The 22,696-nt window shown below is 34.1% G+C and overlaps 2 protein-coding genes across 2 annotated transcripts in view; one reads left to right on the forward strand and one right to left on the reverse strand.

The window, feature by feature from the left end:
* LOC148955926 (uncharacterized) overlaps window positions 1-16,412 on the forward strand; it is a 43,325-nt gene extending 26,913 nt beyond the window's left edge. Inside the window, exons 3-6 of the mRNA XM_089086659.1 lie at window positions 3,417-4,653; window positions 8,200-8,309; window positions 9,193-9,347; window positions 16,015-16,412. Of these exons, the coding sequence (XP_088942785.1) occupies window positions 3,417-4,653; window positions 8,200-8,309 (1,347 nt within the window). The 3' untranslated portion in view covers window positions 9,193-9,347; window positions 16,015-16,412. The remainder of the gene's footprint in view (window positions 1-3,416; window positions 4,654-8,199; window positions 8,310-9,192; window positions 9,348-16,014) is intronic.
* Window positions 16,413-18,510: 2,098 nt separating this feature from the next.
* The window catches only part of LOC148955927 (NEDD8-activating enzyme E1 catalytic subunit-like), a 43,976-nt gene continuing 39,790 nt past the window's right edge, over window positions 18,511-22,696 (reverse strand). The window contains exon 7 of the mRNA XM_089086786.1: window positions 18,511-18,708. Coding sequence (XP_088942912.1) covers window positions 18,608-18,708 — 101 coding nt within the window. The 3' untranslated portion in view covers window positions 18,511-18,607. The remainder of the gene's footprint in view (window positions 18,709-22,696) is intronic.

Below are 22,696 nucleotides of genomic sequence, written 5' to 3' on the forward strand. Positions count from 1 at the left end.
AGCTTGTTGGAATGATCAATAGCTTTGAATTGAGCCTTTAAAAGTCTATAACGCGTTGTGGTTGCATGCTAGCTTCATAGGTGTCAATTGGGAGGGAACGGGTGCATGTGCTTTCTCTCCACCTAAATGGTGAAAAGTACATTTTTAGAGTATTACAATCAAAAAATTCGTGTTTTTTAGTAACAACAAGTTTGCACCCCTCCAGATATCAAAAATGTATTAAAAAATTTTTGGTAAATTTACACCCCTAGGGTAGCCTAAAATAAGGTTAGCTTAGATGATAGAATTAGCTGATGATGGCCGAGGTTCTATTAAAAAATTAAGAGGTTTACTGCATGAAAATACAAAGGAGCAATGTTAATCCCACTATATGGGCTTTCGACCATGGAGATCATGAGGGGATCATGATCCAATTTATTTATCAACCATGGAGATCATGATGGTATCCGATTTATTCTTCCTAATCTATCTATTTTAGGCAAAACACCCCAAATACATGTTTTTGGTGCCATATGGGACTTTAGAATGGCGTTATCCAACCGCCAAGACTAATTTTATAAAGAATAATTAAGCAGAAAAGGGATTTTCAATGTTGTTAAAGGTGGGGGGCTGTAATTTACCTATATTAAGTTTTGGACAATGGTGATTCTAGTAGCGTACATTTCATTCCAATCTGACGATTTTGAGGGTTTTCAGGCTCTTTCAACATTCCTGTGAAGTTGTTTTCAAAATAATATTTTAGTATTTAAGATTAATCCAAATAATAGCTATCATTTCTGAATCAGCTACAACTGGATTTTTTTTAGGACTGAACTTGCTAAAAAAAAGGCGTTGTTTTGAAACCTAGGGGGAGTGTAATCCCCCCCCCCACTCCCACTCTGAGACCACTATTTCTAGAAGAATAAACAAATTAAACAGATTAAAAATTTAAATGTATTGGCAAAACTTCCAGTTTTATGCTAAATGTGGTAGGATTGAAAATATGGCAATAAAAGAAAAATTATTTAGGATTCAAGTTATTGACTGTAGCCTATTCTATATTAGAAAAATGTAAATAATTCATTCAATTTTTTTAATGTTCATATTATCTTTGATTTATATTCTATTTTTAACCCCTATTTGTGGTCTATTAATGAATTTTAAGTATTCTTTTATGTTTCCAAATTTATATCCTTGTTTTAAAAGCCTTAGCCAGTCGTAAGTTAATTTTAAATTTCCCCCACCAGATGAGGGAAGAAGAGGTCACACTCAAAGAGCAGAGTTTTAGGTTTACTTAAAACCTCTAACTTTCAGGGTGTATCATTGAGGGAGAAAAAAAAATGTAAACTATGAAAATATCGGAAAAATTATAGACACGGAATAAGGAGGAATTATTTACCCCCCCCTCTCTTTTTTGGTTACAAATTTTTATTATTTGGTCGCGAAAAGTGGCGTCTGAAAAGGGCAACAATTAATATTTATATAATAAAATACTTCAAAATTATGCCTTGGAGATGCTGTATAAGATCTCCTGCTTCTTTGTGCAAAAATGTTAGGTGGTTGAATATTTTCATCTTTTCTGCCAGAAAATTGATGGTGGTTGGATATCTTCATCCATTTTCTATCAGTTAGTATTTCAAAAATAATGTTATATAATATATAATGTTATATATATAATATCATTATATATACAATATATGTTATATATATAATGCTATATAATATCATTTTCTCTTGTTATTCTGAGTCGTGTTTTGCAGCTCGTTTGTTTTCGGTGAAGAAGCCCTCGGAAACACATTTAGCTTCTTTTGAAATTCTCATTCTTTTGCTCTCAACACAGGTCGTCTAATTATTTCTGAAATGCCATAATTTAAATACTACTACTAATACTAACAACTCACTGCAGCACCAAGCCACCTATTACAGCTACACACGCTCCAACCTCCTTCTAAGTATATTTAAAACTTTTCTCTTTACACTCTCTTAAGAAGTTGTGATTTCCCTTAAATCTTCCCTCACAATATCCTTCTTTCGCATTTGGGGATGATTGCTTTTGTTCGGTGTACGACGATTGGCCGACAAGGACGATCTTTAGGATTCTTGTCATCTTTTATCCGCAGAATGTGTTCTAGCCCTCTCAACCTTTCTCTCATTGTATCCGTAGAAATTGAGATCGGACTACATTTTCCGCACAGCTTACTGTTTGAGATACAATTAGTCAGTTGGATACCCGAAAAATCCGTAGACAATATCTGTAATACGATTAGCAAATCCTTCTCCGTTTTCGGAGCGCCGATGCTTCAGAACCTTACTTGACCACTGTCATTACTGTAGCTTCCAATATTCTAATCTTGGTTCGCAGACCTATCTTTCTATTCTTTCAAACTTTTTTTCAAATGTTGTAAAACACCCTGGACCATGGCTATTCTACTGTTGACATCTTTACTGCACCAGCAATCTTTAATACTAACTAGGCAAGTCAAGCTGTCCATTTGATCGATCTTGTTATTACTCAACATCACCTTCACTTGTTCCTAGTATTACCAAGTTAGTCTTTGTAAAATAAATTTGTAAACCTGTTCTCTTACTCTAAACTTGCCTAATCTCTAAAATTCATGTGTTCTTTCATTGCCTTTATAGCAAAAATTCCATTAGCAATAATTGCTTTAGTGTATTTATCTTGTATACCGCATAAGGATAAGACCTTTGAAAACGCTCTTCGGAGCAACTAGCATTATATTATTAATACCTCTCTACCTAAACAAGGCTTGGCAGCTTTCCGATTCATTATGAGCCCTTCTCCCTGCCTTTGCACTTCATCTTTCTTGCCTGAGGCATGGAATTCTATATCACATAATTTCATGTCTCATCCCCTAAGATATGAGTTTCTGAAACTCCTAATATGTCTAGTTCGAAGCGTCTAAATTCGTCAGTTGAAAGGTTGATAGGATAGTTGATTTTTGAGGGTTCCTATTTAACATTCCTATTTGCAATTTCAATATTCTTTAGTTCATTTACTGTTGTTAAAGTTATGACTAGCTAAAAAAAAAGTATTTTTGAAAATTGCGACAGTATGCGGATAAATTTTATCTTTACTAAATATTTTTTCTATTTTGAGGCTTGGTCTTACTGTAGTCTAAAAATGTTAATTAGCTAAGATATTTGTTTTTAGGGTCTTAGGAGCCGAAGGGGTATAAATTTTGGGGCGCTGGACGATTTTCTAATGTCAGGGCAATCATCTTAGATCCAACAAGTCTAAAATAAACAAAAGAGAAATTGATTTTTCTATGTTACTGTAAATTATTAGTAAACGGCACTACGGCTAACTGTGATTTTGTTGGGACTGTTTTGAATTGGACCTTCACTGTTAGTTTGTTTTATATCTTTAGTGTATCTAATACTACTACATATCTAAAAAAACATTTTTCTGTGTGTAGGAGTTCGGTCTGGATACTTCAGAAAGAGAATGGGAACAAGTGTTGGATCATTGGAAGCTTTTTTCACATCATGTAAATCATCCAAAGTTCTACGATTGTGAATTAAATGAAAGACAAATTGCGAGTTTCCTTTGTTCATGCACTTCTTTAGTAAGCCTCATTTTACATGATGTTTGTGAATGCCATGATGTTGATGATGTTGACATTTCTGTTGATGATGAAACGAATTCAGTCTTTGATTTAAGAAACTTAGTAAGCGTAAGCCATCTTGAAATTAAAGATAGTCCAGGGTATTTCACCGATGCTTCACTTATGAAATTGACCAAATTCATGCCAAAACTAGTTCACCTTTCCGTGATCCGTGGCGAGCGTGCAATAGTACGTGGCGTAGTATTTGGAATAGTACGGCGTATAATTGAACCGAGATGTGCCACTATCGTTTCAATAGACGTTTGTGGTAACAATAGAGACATTGACCAATTAGTTTGTTTACTAAAAATGCCAGATTTGAGATTAACATCGTTGAACCTGGACTGTCAGCTCGTTCATCCCCAGGAGTTCAATCTTGAAGCTATTATCAACGCAATTGCTACTAACCAAACTAGACTAGTCCATCTAAACATCTGTTTAAGAGTAACTAAAGGACGTCGGATTGTCGATATTCCACTTTCAAATGAAAATTTTAATTTTCTCTGTTATCAGCTGAAAAATTTAATTACATTTCGTTCCAATGTTCAAGTGCCTGATTTCCATGCACTAGAGTCTTTAATGTACTTCGAGCAGCTAAGAACTCTTAGTTGCTACCACAGCTTTTGTGGTAACAATTTTCTAGGCTGGGGAATTTTACAAAGACTGTTTGATAAACCTTTGGGTATACATTTGACACATTTAGACATAAACTTTGGCTTGGACATAGACGATGTCAAGGAGGTTCTTCAATTTATTGCGTCACGGCTCCTAAAGTTGACATTTCTTAGTTTAGAGGGATGCACTTTGGATGAAAACTCGTTTAGAGATATAACTACTAATTTGGTCAATTTGGTCAATATTAAAATGATACGCTGTAACATAAGTGACTCCAAGCTTATGGGAGATGAATACTGGAGCAATGAATATACTGGAGGAATGACTCATCCAGCATCATTGCTCCGGATGTATACTGGAGGAATGTATATATATCCTGGACTCCAAGATGTTGGATTTGACGTTGCCAGACCTCCGCTTAGCAATTTGAAAAGTACGTAAATTAATTTTTTACTGTAGTTTAGCTAGAGTGAGTGTAGATCAAATGCAGGGTTTTGTCTATTTTACTGAAGAATTATTCACGGTATAATCATGTGAATTGCCTAACACTTTTTTTTAAATCATCTGTCTAAATTAAACAGAAAGAATAAGAGCTATAAAACAATCATCTTATCAGTCAAAATCAATGTATCGGTAATGTCACAGTAATGAGTCTAATGTCAGGTATTTTTTTCTCTGGACATACAAACGTTTAAAGGAGTATGTTTGATTTGAATTAAGCTTTTGATACCCATTGGCAACTAGTTTCCCTTGGCAACTACCCCTTGGATACCCCTTGGCAACTGAGTTTCCTCCCCTGCCCTGTTTGTCCCTGGACACCACATTTTATACAATTATCCAGTATGATCTTTCCCTATCTCACCCATTATAAAAACCCGGACCAAGGTGCGAGTGCTCCAGAGAACGTTTTTGCAGATAGAAACATAATCGGCATCAGATCTTTTCACGGGTAGACAAGTCAGACGCGAAACAATCAGAAACAAGTGGAAACCCGCTATTACGATGCACTTTGTTGGAAACAATCGGAAACAAACTAACACCCGCTAATGCAGAAAGAAGTGGGAGGAGCTTTTTGTTCGTACCGAGAATGAAGACCAGAAATGATCTGCGATAAACTTACTGGATAATTCTATAAACTGTGCTGGACACACAACTGCATTGGGCAATTATTTACCATTGCTCATTTTTATCAGGATATTCAGAAAATCTAATATACATGTCTCCGAGGATAACATAACTCACACAGCCCATCGAGCAGAGGCTGTAAATTATACAATTCTCTATTGTTAAAAGACAAATGGTACAATCCAAAAAGTTGGTAGGTTTAGTCTTGGCTATCTGATCGGCCTGAAACTTTCTAGGACTGTTCTTTATCCCTAGTAGATCTTATTTTTATTAAGGCAGGAATAATGCTTAAGAGCGTCTATAATAAATTCAAAACTTTTTGTCTTTAATCAGTCTGAAACTTAGACCCGAGCTTCCTTTGCACAAACCGGTCCTAACGAACATAAAGCAAAGCTTTTTATCTATTCTACCCAAAAGAAGGACCCATGCCGAAATCCTTTTTTGATTGTCTCATCCATTAGCAACCTTTATATGTTTAGTCCTTCAGCTAGAAGCGACCATTTGAACAAAGAAAAAAAAATCAAATAATAGGCCCGTTCTTTTGCACTAAGATCTCACATCTTTTTGCGAAGATTTCTGTTCTTTTAACTCCTCTTTGTTCTAAGATCTTACAGCTTCAAACCTTTGCTCTATTCCCAAAAATCGCACATATATAATTCGGTAGATTTAGTGGAAAAAATGCAAACATTTCAGAAAACACAATAGTAAGTAGTTTTGACATAGTTTCTATGTATACAAATATTAATTTAGCAATATTTGAGCAATTATTAAAAAATAAAATAGACAAAAACTATCATTTAATTGTAGATTCAACAACAGGAATAGATTGCGAGGTATTAATGCCCCTAGTCAAAATTTGTAATAAGTATTCAATGTATTTTCAGTTCCGTAATTCTTTTTATCAACAAAAAATGGCCTCTATGGGGGCACCGCTATCCGGGTTATTAGCGAATATTTATGTGGAACACCTTGAAAATCGGGCCTGAACTTCATATTTTTGAAAGCATGTCTATTGGGGGCGTTATATGGATGATGTAATATCACTCTGGAATTATGGGGAAAGTGTACTTAGGGACTTTCTAGATCACTTAAATACTTATGACCGAAATTTACAATTTACCTTAGAAATCGAAAATGCAAATAAATTACCGTTTTATGGATTTATTAATTATTCGTAGCATTGATAAACTGGATTTTACAATATACAGAAAACCCACACAAAATAATAGATATCTACATTTTAAATCAAATCTCCCCCCCCCCCCCGCAAGTTAATAGAGGTTTTGTTACATCTCTTGTCGATCGTGCCCTAAACATTTGCTCTGAATCTCACATAACAGATAAACCAAATTTTATTAGAGACACACTTTTTGGAAATGGTTATCCTATTGTCTTTATTAACAATTAATTAAAAAAAACTTTTTCCACAAAATAAGTTTTCAAAGAAAAGAAAAGTAAAGAACTCCATTAACCAAAAACTGAGCAAAATTAAAATTGAATAATCTACCAAGCTGGAAACTACCACAAATCAGCATCGATAAATAAATGAAACCTAAAACGAATAGAAATTACAATAAATAATCGAGTCAAAGTCAAAACGAGCAGAAATTAACATAAGTTGGGCGCAAATCCCCTATGCCTTCCCAAGGCCAGAACAAAGTTCGTACTTTACTGAAAAAATACAAATGAATGTGCATTGTCAGTTAATATACATATACTGATATTTAGTAATCAAAATGTTTAAAATTATTTGATTTATTAAAGTTATAAAAGTAAAAACATTTATATTTTTTTCAGTAAAGTGCAAATTATGTTCTGGCTTTGGGAAGGCATAGGGGTTTTGAGCCCAACTTATTTTATATTCTGCTCGTCTTGAGTTCAAATCCGTTATTTTTTGTAATTTCTGTTCGTTTTGAGTTTCATGTGTTTATCGATGCTGAATTGTGGTAGTTTTACTCTTGGTAGAATACTTTATTTTATAGTGGCTAAATTTTTGTTTAATGGAGTTCTTTACTTTTTTTTGAAAAACTTATTTTGTGGAAAAAGTTGTTTTAGTTAATTTAGAAAAACGCCTACAACAACACAAAGGCGATATAACTAAAGCTTTCAATTCTAATAGTACAAATATTTCTTTTGATTCTTCTTTAAGCAGTCATATCTATGATAACCCAAGCCATAAAATGCTCTTTGAAGAACCTTGCCTTATTAGCAATTATTTAGGCATAAAACAGGTTGTTCGAGAAGCAATTGAAATCAAAATAAACAGTAATATTTCTTTAAATAGAGATTTGGGGGGGGGGGGTATTCGCTTAATGCCTTACATACAAATTTAATTAGAAATGATTTAACTAATAATATTAAAAACCAGTAAATAATTACACTCTACCTGTTACGGATAGACCTTCTAGACTGACTGCCAAGAAGGCGAGATTAGCTTTAAGAGCTTGTCTGTAAGTATTTTTTATTCCATTTGAATGAATTGTTTTTTTGCACTTGGCTTGGTGTACCAGTCCTGGTTGAAATTCCTTTAAGTAATATTGCTAGGGCTTTTTTGAAAGTTAGAAAAAAAAAACTTTTTTCAGTTTTAATGATCAAATTTTAATAGGAGTTTCTTTTATTTTGTTTTTTTTTCTTTGTTTGTTTTGCTGAGGAAGGGTGTTGGATAGAGGATCGAAATATTCATTTAAAGTTGCGTTCCACTGTCTTGTATAAAAATTTCCTTGTTGTTCTACTGATTGTTTATGATGGAAAGGCAGTATGGTCTTCGTCGCTATTTATATTTTTATATGTTTAATTGTTGTTGTATTACTGTCTTTATTGCTGTGTTTTTTTGTGTTTTTTTTTCACTTTGCAGGGCTGACTGAGTTTTACCTCAGTTACTGCATTAGAGTGACCGACGTATCCTTGAACTCAGCATTTACGTCCTGTTCTTTAAAGAAACTTTCTTTTAATGGCTGTTCTTAGGTTTGTAATTCTCTCTCTTTGTAGATACATGATTCTTGTTTGTTGTATGCATATACTCTCGAAGCCTCCAAAAATTCTTTATTTTACTAACATTCATGTAGAACGCTCAAATCATCAACATTTTCTAAGTCTAGGAGAGTTTAACATTTCCATTTGAATGCCTCTATAATTAGCACATTTGCTCGTATCATCTTTCTTATATAGGAGTTCAGTTGTTTTTTTAAAATTGCTAGATGCCTCCCCCTTTTCAAAACTCCTATTTGTTATCTTCAGTTATTTCTCACTAGCTTCGCAACCACCCTAGTGAACAACTTATTGTTTTATTGTTTCAATACTTTTAGTAATGTCTTTCCCAGAAAATAAATCCCGTTTCACTTCTATATTGTCAAAAACTTTAGCAGGATCGGTTTTGTTCTGATAAATAGCAAAAGGTTGTGAAAGCCATTATATTATAAAAATAAGCTTGAAACTTAAAAAAAAGTTTTTAGTGCGCTCTTAACAGCTTTGTAATAATAAAAAATAGATCACTAGGCTATATACTTCAGAGTATAGGTTTTATTTGTTAGATTTTATAGTGATCAAATATTTAAACTTACTAGTAGGGAATGTTTTAACATACTTGTGAACTGGTGGTTATTATTTTCTATCAGTTTTTTGTCTTCATGTATAGAATTCCACACCTGAAAAAATTCCTGAAGCTGTTTCATTCAAAGTATATGAAATATACAATAGCCTTATATTTTACTATGTAAAGAACAAGAAATGTTTTTTAATCTACCCTTATACTTAGGCCTACTCTTCATTTTTCTGCCATTTAATTTTAGCTGGTTTTAGATGTAAGGACATTTATAATTTTCGAATTTTATGTTTATTTTAATTCCAGATTACCGATTTTGGTCTTGTGAGCCTTGCAGCACAACCAGAGTCATTCAAGCGATCTCTAGAAGAACTAGATTTAAGTGGTTGCAAAGGAGTTTCTGATTGGGGTTTGTCTAAACTCTTCCGGAATTAAAAAGACTACGTGTCCTCAGATTATGGGTAATTTTTAGTATGCTGTTCCCATTATTTCGTTGTTTGGGTACATTTTATCTTTGACATTGCTCTATTTATTTATTTCTAACCCTTCAAACAACACAAAAAAGTACAGAGACGGAGTACACATTGAGAAAAAGACATAAAATGGGGAATATAAAAAAAAGACATCACCTATTAAACGCTGAACAACTGTTACATACATAATACTTTGAACATTAATGTAAAGAAAAGATTGTGGATTAATGTTGAAATTTGAGTTCAGGGGGGGGGGGGGGGGAATGAAGTATTTTTTTTTAATATGGAATGTACGGAAAAAAGAGATTACAACATTTATAAATAAAAGTTAATAAAAAACACCAACTAAACGGTGGACAACTGTTATCTACATATAACTGTAAACATCACTGTATAAGAAAAAGATGCCATGCATGGAAACTGATTTCGCGTTTACGTTTCAAAATATGTTTTGACAGAGCTTTTGCTGGGTCAGCTATTTTAAGTTTGCATTTTAATGCTGAATTTCGGGTCCAAGAGAGTAAATAGAGTAAATATTTTGTAAACTCGAAATATACTGTACGGAATTTACGTTTATCAGTTTATGTGAAAATCTTCCAAAATGTGCCGTGTACAGAAAACCTGATATTGTTGGTGAATTAGCAAGGATTATTTGGCAATTATTAGTAATTGCCAACCAGCGAGATTATTATTACTAGAATTATTATTATTACAATTATTAGCTTGTTAGCAATTAGCAAGCTTTCTTTGGTTGAGACCTTTTTTTCCGGACAACTGAAGCATAAGACGCACCATACTGTTTTTCAAGGTTGAAAATAAACTGCAAAACTGGTTCGCTTTAGGGATGGCCCAATCGATAGATGAAAGTAAACAAGTTGTTCAACTGGCTGTACGAAAGGACGTCCCAGCTGGACTGAGGGGGTGGGACCCGAGTTTTTCCGATTAAATAGAAGAACCTCTGGTTTTTCAAAGTTTAACTCCATACCCAGTTTAGAATATTTATTCTTAGGTATGCTGAAGTTTTTTTCTATATCCAGGCTATCCAGATCATTCGGAAGGTTTCAGATACGTTCCTTTGAGAACCCAGATTCACGAACTATTTTCATATTTAGTTCAGAATTCTTTTCAGCGTTGTCTGGAATTTTCAACTTCATTCCTTAGACTCTCATGAGAAATTTCAAGTACACTATTTTGTCTTCTATAATATGGAAAAAGATTTTTTTTTTTCGTCTTCACAGTCTTTGATGAGTCACGGATCTGTGTCTCATATAGCTTAAAAATCTTCATATATTTTAGATTCATTGATAGCGCATCATGCCTAACTTTCCAATTAAGTGTTGGAGGTAAAAGTATTGAAGATGACGAAGGTGCATTTGCCCCATTCTGTTTATCAAATCATACAGATTGAAATTCTTGCAGGATTTCAATACCTTGCAGGAGAGTAAAATATACCCTCTTTATTGTAAAAAAATAAATTGTCACTCTAAGGGGCGAGACCAGAGATTTGTATTAAGTTTAAAATTCCAGGGTATTAGTTTGGGGTGGTGTTAAATTAACGAAAAAGACACTATATGCATTCAATATTTATCGATACTAAGGTTTCATATGATGGGGGTCAGAACGGTATTACCCCTTTGGAAGCTTAAAAATTGTTAAGTTTATCCAAATGTTTATTTAAGTTATGCTCCCCGTATCTTAGTATTGCTAATTATTGAATTTGAACAAAATATATAATATAATATCAAAATAATTAATATCAACCTCAAACCATGTATCATCTGGTCCAAAAAAGCTTTTACCCCATAATGAAGCAAAATATCCCTTGTGTACTGTTAAAGAATTGCCACAGCAAGGGGCGAGACCAGAAGTTTGTATTAAGTTTAAAATTCCGTGGTATTATTATGGAATGGTGTTGAAATAACGAAAAAGACAATATGTGCAATCAGTAGTTAACTGTACTTAAGGTCGCAATATGAAAGGGGTCAGAATGGTATCAGCCCTTTGGAAGCATAAAAAATTGTTAAGATTGTTAGTATTACTATCATGTTTTTTTTTCGTGTCTAAAATACAAATATCAAACAAAGGAAATTAATGGTTAATGAAAAAGACCAATATGTACAGTTGTGCAATCTTAGCACTTAACGGGCGCCAAGTTTGAAAATACAGAATGAGCATGAACAATCCGCAGAAAATGAGCGAACAAAATGCATCTTCATGCAGCTCTAAAAAGTTTAAATTTCCTGAGTAACGTGGCAAAAGGCAAAAACGCTACAATTAATTAGCACAATACTGCTCATTTCCTCTTTTTCTTTTATAATATATCACGTCAAAATTCAAATGAATTTACTGAAAAAAATGCGCATTGTCAGTTTATTATACATATGCTGATATTAATTCATTAAAATCTTAATCATTTTTTATTTCTTAAAGTTATAAAAGTGAAAATATTTAAAAGAATATTTCAGTAAAGTACAAATTATATTCTGGCTTTTAGAAAGCATAGGTTTAAACCCCACACAGATTAATTTCTGCTCGTTTTGAGTTTGTCTAATTTTAATTTCCGTTGGTTTTGTGGTTCATTTATTTATTGATACTCATTTGTGATAGTTGTATGCTTGGTAAATTTTTTTGATTATATTTTTTTTAATTTTTTGTTTAATGGAGTTCTTTTTTTTTTTTTTTGAAAAAATTATTTTTTTCAAAAAATTTTTTTTTTATTAATTTCTGTTAGTTTTAATTTAAAAAACCATCCCTCACATAAAAACCTTTAATACCCCTTGGGCATAACTTACAACCCTTGCCCCTAATCTCTGGGGTTTGTTTCAACCCCAAAAGCCTTGTTATATGATATTTAGACTATTTTTAATGGAATGGCTACCTCAAAATTTCTATTAGACGCATTTCGGGAAAATATAACGTTTTGTATAGGGAGGAGAAGGTAGCTGCCCTCTGATCACTCTGACTCTTAAAAAGACCACTAGAGCTTCTGATTACCAATCCAATCAGCTCCATTTGAAGTTTATATGACCACACTCTATAAAAACTCCATATGTCCCCGGTGCATAACTTAAACCCTTGCCCTGAGAGCTGGGGGGATTTGTTATCCTCCAAGATATAATTTCCATACCTGTCTGATATGCTTAACAAAATAGCTATATAAAAATTTTGATTGGAAGTGTTTGTGGAAATGATAGGCGTGGAGGGAGACATTTTCTCTCTGATCACTTTCGACTAATAAAAAAGGCACTAGTCCTTTCAATTTCCAATCGAATGAGCCCTTTTTGAAGCTTCTTCGACAAAACTTCCTGTAAAAATGTTATATGCCCCAAGGGCAACTTACGACCCTTGTCCTGAGAGCTGTGGGAGAGGTTTGTCATCCTCAGAAACATAATTTCTAGACCTTTTAACTACGTTGAACAAAATGACCATATCAAAATATTGATCGGAAATGTTTGGAAAAATGAGGGGCGGGGGGGGGGATTCTCCCTCGGACTACTTTCGACCATAAAAAAGGGCAATAGCCCTCTCAATTTCCAATCGAAATAGCACTTTTTGAAGTTTTTACGACAACTTATGAGAGGGGGATTATGTGCCCTTCAATCACTTTCGACTATTAAAAAAGGAACTAGTCCTTCCAATTTCTAATCGAAGGAGTCCTTTTGTAAAGTCTATGCGAAAACGCTTTCTGGAAAGCCTTATATGCCCCCATGGCATAACTTACAACCCTTGCCCTGAGGGGTTTGGGGGGGGGGGTTGTCATCTTCAAAATCATAAATTCCAGAACTTTCAACTACGTTGAAGAAAATCTATCACAAAATTTTAATTGGATGTGTGTGGGGAAAGGGGGGGCGGGAGAGGGGGGGTTAGTTGTTCTCCAATCACTTTCGACTATTGAAAAGGGCACTAGCCTTTTCAATTTCCAATCAAATGATTTTATAAAAAAAACCTTTTTTGCTCCCAGGGCATAACATACACTCCTTGTCTTGAGGGCTGTTGGGGGAGTTTCTTCCTCAAAGACATAATTTCCGGGTCTTTCAACCACGTTGAACAAAAGTCTATCTCGAAATTTTGATTGGATGTGTTTGGGAAAAGGGTGGGTGTGAGAGGGGGGTTAGTTCCCCTCCAATCACTTTCAACTATGAAAAAGGCCACTAGCCCTTCGAATTTCCAATCGAATGAGCCCTTTTTGAAGTTTCTACAAAAATACTTTCTATAAGAACCTTATATGCCCCCAGGGCATAACTTACGATCCTTGCCCTTAGGGGTTTGGGGTGGTTTTCATTCTAAAAGACCTAATTTCCAGACCTTTCAACTACGTTGAACCAAACGGCTATCTCACATTTTGATTTTATGCGTTTGGGTAAGCGTGAGAGGGGGATTAGTTGCCCTCGAATCACTTTTGACTATTAAAAAGGGCACTAGCCATTTGAATTTCAAATCGAATGAGCCCCTTTTAAAGTTTCTACGACAAAACTTTCAATAAAAACCTTATATGCCCCTAGGGCACAACTTATAACCCTTGCCCTGAAGACTGTGGGGGGAGTATCCAGCTCAAAGATATAATTTCCGGACCTTTCAACTACGTTGAACAAAATGGCTATTTCAAAATTTTGACTGGATGTGTTTGGGGAAATTGGTGGGCGCTGAAGGGATATAAGTTGCCCTCCAATCACTGATGACTATTAAAAAGGGTAATAGCCATTACAATTTCCAATCGAATGAGCACTTTTTGAAGTTTCTACGACGACGCTTTCTATAAAAACCTTATATGGCCCCCGGGCATAACTTACAACCCTTGTTCTGAGGGCTGTGGGGAAGTGTCCTCTTCAAAAACATAATTTATATCTGGAAATCAACTACGCGGAACAAAATGGCTATCTCAAAATTTCGATTGGATGTGTTAGGGGAAATTGTGGGTGTGGAAGGGGTGTTAGTGGCCTTCCAATAACTTTCGACTATTAAAAAGGGCACTAGTCATTCCAATTTCCAATCTAATTAGCCCTTTTCGAAGTTTCTACAACAACTCCTTCGATACGAAGTCCCCTGGTATGAAAAAAAAATAATACATTTTGCCAACATCGTTCTTTACTTAGGAAGCGCGATTGCGCTACCTGTGATTGAGTACGGATAAGAATACCGGTTCTGCTCTATACATGAGGGTCGTTTTCCTGCCAAGGCTAGTTTTGACTTATCATCGGATCATGAAAATCTATTCCCTAATAGCTGAGATTGAATTCTATCGATAATTACCTCTGTCTTTACTAATAAAAAAGGTAAACTTCTTATCAAATTATTTTTCTATAAGAGCATCCGCTATTAGAGCAACTGTATAAAAGATTATAAATTTACTGTTAAGAATGGGGGAAAAGGGCTAAAGGGGTTGGAGCTAGGGCTGTACCAGGAATGTTCACGGGTTTGAAGCCTTTTTCTGGGTTCGAAGCTTCCTCATCGGTTCTTAGTGGCCATTTTTTTTCTTGCTTTTCTTATTAACCTGAAATTATTTATTTTAATGTTTTTATATTTTTTTATGTTAATGTTTTATATTTTTTGCTGTTTCCTTGTTTTCCTCTCCTTTTTTTCGAAAAAAAAAATGACATCAGTTCTAGCCACGAAAAAAAAATGTTTTTCCTTGTTGTTCATTCTGGGGGGCTGTAAGATTCCTGTACAAGGTTTTCGACAGTGACGATTCCCATTTTGTACTTTTCGTTGTCACCAGACACTATTTCGAGGGGTTCAGGCTCTTATTTAAAAAGATTTATCGAAATCATTACATTATAATTTAATGTTTTTATTTTATATTCAACATGGAACGAATATTCTGCAATATGTAACTGTAAAGGTTATTTCTAATATTTGGCATCCACGTATTTTTCTCATCCTCTTTATTTACTATTAATTACAAAATAGACTAAATGTGCACAACAGCCTGAGAAATGCTAAAAAAGATGTTCAATGGCAGTGCTGATAATCAAATACGGGGAAAACCGAACAACTGCATTGTAACTTCTATTTGAATTTGCTATAAAAAGAAGACAATAATTATCAGCGGTCCCGAACCTTATTGTAAATATAAACCCATTGTAAATATATCTGTTGCTTTATTCTTTCTTCTATATTTTAATTAACTGTCTTTTTGGCGTAGGTTTCAAGTTTATTTCCACAGAATACCGATGAAGGAAGATATACCCATAGGCGTGTACCCTTGTTGAGTCCCAAAATCAAAACAGCAGGAAATGAAAAAACAAATATACCGAGTGCTAAATTTGATTTTTATAAAAATATCGAACTAGGAATACACAGCACCGAATATTGTAGTCCCGAGAAAGGAAGGCTCCATTCAATCAGTGCTATTCCTGAATCATGTGCGAACCCAATAACCAAAATGGACGAAATTTTGGAATCCGTAGGTTCCGAAAAATCTATCTCGATTTTAGATCTAAGAAGAGGGTAGCCATCCTTAATTTTTTTTTTGTGTGTGTGTTTTTTTTCACGAAAGAAAGAAGAAATAGAGAAAAATAATTGTGAACGGCTGAAAAATTAAATCTCTAGGTCAAATTCAGAGAAGTAGTTTGGAGTAATAGTGATATCCTTTAAATTCCTTTGAATTGTTGTCTTAATTTCTGAAATCATTAGTCATATGCTCTTTTCTTTTCAGGGTTGCCCTCAAGTGACAAAAAAAATGCTCGAAACCATAAAGGATTGTCCAAAGCTTCGGTACCTAGGTATGGATGACGTACTAGATATTGACGACTACTGGTCCCTCAAGCAGAGACTGCCTTATTTGAATTTTTTAATTGAAGCAGATGACTGCATTATTTGATTAGATCGAAATAACTCTCACTCAAGTAGACACAGTGCTTTTGTTCTCTGACAGGAGCTCAAATAGGCACGTGTACATTTTGCTTATACCACTTGAATTTTCAAGCACTGAAATTTCAACTGACTGCATCAATTTTCATAATTTTTTTGGACTGGAAGCAAACAAAAATGCTGCTTCGTACATCATTAAATATTTTTTTTTAAAACAATTTCAAATAAACTAGCTCGTTATCTCAAAACACAATTTAGGATTGTGCTACAGGCTAGTCAGCTCAAAGGCTCTAAAAGGCAAAGGCAATTGGCCAATCAAACGCTTACATTAATCGAATGGTTGTATATATCGTATTCTTGAATGTTTTCAGGAAAACAAGACAAACGTTACCGTAAAGAATATGGAGTGGCAGCCCCTTGTATTTAGTATAATCTCTTTATTCTAGATATGATGCTCCATTTTATTTAAGATAAACTTGTCTTTTTCTATAAAAAAGAAGTAGCTTTCTCGTCGCGTGTTGCTGCGAAACAACAAAATAAATCTAAAAAAATCCCCCACAGGAAATTTTTCTAGATAGTTTCCCATAGAAAATTTCCACCCTCCAAAAACTAACCTTCCTTTGAATATCCTCCCCAGAAGCCCCACCCCCCCCCCATACAAATCTCCTGTGTATTAATAAAGATCGCATTTTTAAATTTGAAAGTACTAGTAGTAAAGAGCTACTGAGTTCTTGACCGATAAAATAGGAACGTAAAGAATTTTATAACATCAATATGAAGAAAAAGTGAAAAAAAACTTATTAGTGAAAAAAAAGCTTCATAAAAAAGTTTTTCCATGAAAAGTAAAGAGCTTTATTAAACTTGGCTTTTCCGAAATAAACTCCTATGATAATTTAATTCAGATTTCAAAGCGAATGGACCTAGGTATGGTTTATATTGAAATTTGTCACTACTGCTACTATCACGAGTGATACGACTACTAGTTCTTCTGGGTTTGAGGATATTAAGGTGAAACTTTCAGGGAGCACTCTGTGCATACTACTGGAGCTACTATTGCTACTACCTCTTCTACTATTATTATTACTGCTACGGCTACTAAAGTTGAGGCTAAAGGTAGGAAGTTGAAACTTTTAGGGAATGTTACGGGGATGATGAACTAAAAAGAAACACACTCTGTACAAGCATCAAAAGGGCATATCAGTAATATCCCAGGAATGGACTACAGCATTAAGTTGCAACTTCCAGGACAGATGCTGGTAAGGGCGATGTTGAAGAAGGTCAATGCAAAATCTCCTAACTGCCACAACTACTAACACTACTACTACTACTAAAATTATTACTACAACTGCTTTTTCCCCTGCGACTGCTATAGCTACTACTACAACAAAATTCAGACAAAACACGAAGAATACAGAATTTACTATGGGTATACTATCCCTACTACTTCTATTACAACTATATTAACTACTTTAATTAAAAACCAGATTTTTAATAAAATTAAAGAGCAATGCTGTCTTGAGCAGAGAAAAATTATATTTAATGACATTATTTTCGCATTTAGCAGGTGTTGGTTTTATCATGTATACGAAAATTCAAGAATTAAACGAAGACAATTTTTTTATGAATCAGGAAACATTGAAAATGGATATTATTGAGGGAGCGATCTTGTTCAGAATAGTTGAAAGGTCCAATAGCTTCATGTGGGGATAACATGACCCCCGTAGCCCCTGGAGAAAAGATTGTAAGTCATGCCATTTTCTAATTGTTTACATGTTGAATTTGTCATTGGGAAAGGGAACATGTATGATGTACGGTCTACAAAAAGGCTAAAGTTATTCAGGTGAAGCTTTCATGGAATGTTCGGAGGTGAGTGTTGAACCAAATTAAAACATTATGTGCATGGAGGTTGTAAAAAGGGTGTATCTCAGAAACAGGTTAGGGCATTAAGCTGGAGCTTTCAGGGGATGATGAAGGAGATGTCGAATTGACCAAAAGGCAAAACATGCACGCTACAACCACAACTACTACTTACCTGCCGTAGTAACCTGTATTCGAACAGATTTAATGCAGTAGACATCTTTTCATCGACACATTAGCTACGATGATTCCAACAGATTCTTTCATTTTTGTCCTGCTTATGCTGAACTGGATAGTGATTTTTTCAGCTAACTCTTTATTCTACAGTTTGAGAATCCATTGGTTCTTAGTTGATTTGAAATTGAAGAAGAAGAATTTAACAAGAAAATTCTGATTTCTTGAGCCGACGTAAGTACTTTTAAGGGTAAATGTTTTAATAATAATAATAAAAAAAAAGATATCGAAGAAATATATAACATCAAAATCAGTTACGATGATTTAATGAATCAGAAAAATATAAACATATTTTAAGAGCCGTAGAAATTATATTCAACAGCAAATTATCATACGATAGATTTATACTAAGATGTCATAGAAGAATCAAAGTAGATTTTAAAAATACGTGGAAGAAGAGACGTCACATCTGTCACATTCACTTCTGTTCCCTCTCTGACACCTAAATCTGAAAAAAAGAAAAAGATTGAGGACATGATACTTTACACTAAAGTCTGGTCTAGAATTAAGCGTCTTTCACACTATATACGTAATTCTATATTAAGTCGTTCAGTTAAGCCTCGCCTTGATTGACATCATTTATCCTGCCACCAGCATTTTTTGTCGGCTGATCATTTTTGAACCGGCGCCTATGATTGGACGGTCTATATAACTAGACAGTCATCGAATCTTCCGATGGCTATGATTGGTTGTTCATTGAAAGCCAGCCCTGCTGCTGGTAGCTTTAATGATGTCAATAAAGAGGAGGCTTTACTCCACCAAGTTAAGTATAATGTTTCACACTTAAATAAGTGCTTTCAAATTAGGTTAACATAAAAATCCATAAAACCATCGAAATCAGAGATTCAACCTCTGATCAAGCATGAAAAGCTTCATTAGAAAAGTTTATTAATTTGCTTTCAAAACTGATTATTGGCTCATCCACAAATAACGTTTTTTTGCTGCTATATTGAATGTACTCGTACTTAAAGTTAGTTAAGATAATATGCATCTGGCATAGAAATCATTACTGTCGATCATCATAAGTCTAGAAAATAGTCTAGCCTAACTTTCTTTTCGTTCAACAAGAAATCAAGATCCACGCGGTATATTGTCCTGAGAACTTTAATCTGTATTTCTTATCTTTTACTTCTGATTTTGGACTGAGGACGGTAGACTGGAGGTCTCGACCGAAATAATTGGAGGTTTCGACCGAAATAATAGATAAAAGTTTGAATAGGGATAAATCCTTTTATTAGACAGTGATAATAACATTCACAAAATATATTGGATATTTCAATCACATGTACAGTTACCGTCATCAGCAGAAATACTCTAGCCAATGTGGTCTTAGAAATTATTTAATATACATCAGAAACCATGGAGACGTCACCTTCCGATTGCATATTTGGCACATGAATTCCCCAGAAGAACTGGTTAAGTATATAATATGCACATTTGTCACGATTTTTGTGCAATAATGGTTAGAACATAAAAAAAAACCTTGAAAGCCACAAACAGTCAAACATGCTTTCTCAATGTAATTTTGACTCACACTTAAATTCTAGCAATATACGGTATTCTCTTAGCAAATAAAATAACACTATTTACTAAAAGAAAGCATAGGTACCCGATTTTTGTATTTGTATAAACCCATTTTCCTACAGGAAAACACTTTGATTAAAAAAAAGAAAGAATGAATAATGCAAGAATAGGCTGTAGTAAACGACACAAGGTATGTGGGCGGTTTACGCAAACTATGAGTGTAGACTGGGTTTGTTGTTTCAACAACATTTCCTCGTAGTTTAAGGAAAAAATATGTTCAAGCGAAATTGTGATTTTTCCCTTATGCCCCAAATACCGTACGTAAAAATATATAAAGGTACCTATTCGAAAAGTATGAGTTAATTCACGGGAATGGGGGGGATTCTCAAACTGAAAAAGGGGAGCTTACTACTAACTCATTTCCAGAGTCAGCTTTAGTAGAGTCTAACTTTTCCAGATTTCCCCTGCTATTCTTCTAGCCCATTTTTGGGATTTTTCAATGAGGAACAACCTCATTGACAAGAGTAACAGATGCCATAAAATAGGCTTCATTTTGGCTTCACTAAGTATCTACATAATTTTGTATCATAGAATGATGTGCAGAGCTTTTTATTGCATCATTCCTTGCCACAAAATGAAAGAATAAACGCTTATACTTCGAATATGTAATAGTTTATGATACAGAAATAAACTGTAAATTCAACAGAATCATCGATAAGGAAATGGGTCTAAAAGTCTGCATAAATATGTGCGCTGGTAATTACAAAGTTAATATGTTGGCCACTTCTGTGTTGTATTCTTAGAAGGGGGAATATGACAAATATTCAGCTTATGTTAATTGGGCTCAAAACTGAGGATGTACCTGACCTTTTTCTGAGAAGCATTTATTTTTGCATGAGACTCCTTTTGAATATCACAAAGATATGCTACATCAGTGGCACCAATTGGGGGGGGATATTTGTTTAATTGCATTTCATAAGTGTTTCATTAGTAACTTTATTTCCACTCTAGCAGAAGGAAACATTTGGAATAGCTTGGGTTCGCTATTATGTTAAAAAGTTCTGTCCAAATGTGAAAGCATTTCGCTAAGCTAGAAAATATCAAATTGAACGAAACGATAAATCGAACGAAATATCGAATAGGCTGGGTTTAGTTTTATGTTAAAAAGTTTGAACCGAGTGATAGTGATGTAACTGTCAGTGAAGCTAAAAAACCAAAGATTTAGTATTGGTAGATTGATAAAAACTTTACCAATGTCGGAAGCAATTCATTTTTCATATTTGTTCGTCATTAATTAATATTTAGTCAAAAATTGTAATTAAAGAAAATCCAAATATGCTACCACAGTTATCCTTAAAGTTTATCATAAGACTCTCCGGAGAAAAAGTTGCCCCCCCCCCTCTTTAGACTAATTTGTTTTGGTGAAAACCGATTTTATATATTATTCTTTAAAACAAGCGAAGAAAATGATGTAAAAAAGCCCACTTTCAAACCTCTCAAGAGTTTCAAATGTCACCCCCCTCCTCATAAGTTCCCCTCCTAAGAAGCATTAAATTCCAATGACACTTCTTATTTTCATTTTTCGATTAAAAAAAGAGAGAAAATCCTAACTATTTTGAGACACTACTAAAAAATACGATTGAGGAGATCAGTCGAGCTCGTTTAATGACCCTCCTTGGGGAAGCCCAATCAATGGCATTGGTCAATCAATCAAGCCTCGTTTGTTTAAGAGGGATGCTTGTAAAAAGCTTTATGCTAAAAACTGAGCTTCTGTCATTTAAAATAACTGCAGTCGAGGTGCGATAATAATTTCCATCATCACAGTATAACGCTTTGACGATAATAACACAACGAATATAGATCAAAAATAATTTATAAATTTATAATCCAGTAAAATCGTTCCACACAGCTAGGGTCATCCAATAGCTAAGAAATTGACTCGACGTCAGAAAATAGAAAATAAGGTAGACGTTAGAAAATAAAATAAAGAAGCATATTTTGACCTAACTAAATAAAATTCCATCGTCTTTGTAGAGTAAACGAACTTGATTCCCTGACTATTTTTAGGATTATCGGATTTTAGAAACACTCGGTAAAAAAAAGCTTCCATTTTTAGGGAAAATTTCATGTTGCGAAGAAAGCATAAGTGTGAAAGAAAAAAAGACTTTTTATTTATCTTCATTTATTTTCTCTTAATTTATTTATGTAATGAATAAATAAGTGTTCAAAAATATGGGTTCAATGAATAAATAAGTATTCAAAGAGTATTATTAGGGTAAGTGGTCTTCGTAGTTAAATAGGTAGATAGATTTATTCATGTGCGATCAAAAAAAACAATAAACATTAAAAACGAAGTCGAAGCACACATACTGAAACCAATAGGAGCCCTGAAGTTCAAGCCTCATTTGAACTTCAGGAAAATTTTAAGAAAATTTTATCTTATCCTTTTGCTTCTAGAGAAAAACCACCCTCTACCTCTTCTAAAGCAGAAGTTTTACTTTTGGAAAAGGTAGCAAATAAACTATTAATCCATTATTTTCAGCTTAAAATTTCCCAAGTTTCAAGGCTATCCTTTTTTCCATGACCGTTCTTACATTTCGAGAGACCCTTTTACCAGTATGTCTGTCCTCACTATTGGATACATAGGCTTTAGTAGAAATTTTTAATATTTCTAATCAGGCACATATGCCTTTTAGCCCGCCTCTCAAATAAAAACTTTCTAGTTTTCTCCTATGGTTTTCAGTATTTGTTACAATTTTATTACGTTATGCAATTGACCTGCTTTTGTGTTTTTTGAACACTGGTAACTAACCTGAAACAAATTTCAGGCCTCTATGTTCGTGCGTTCCTACGTTCGTGCATCTATTCTGCATCAATCTTAGCAGATGGCATTAATATCACTGACAAAATAA

The sequence above is a fragment of the Artemia sp. Qi Xiang Cuo genome, chromosome 1 (assembly GCF_049724085.1).
Source record: "Artemia sp. Qi Xiang Cuo chromosome 1, ASM4972408v1, whole genome shotgun sequence".
Lineage (NCBI taxonomy): Eukaryota > Metazoa > Arthropoda > Branchiopoda > Anostraca > Artemiidae > Artemia > Artemia sp. Qi Xiang Cuo.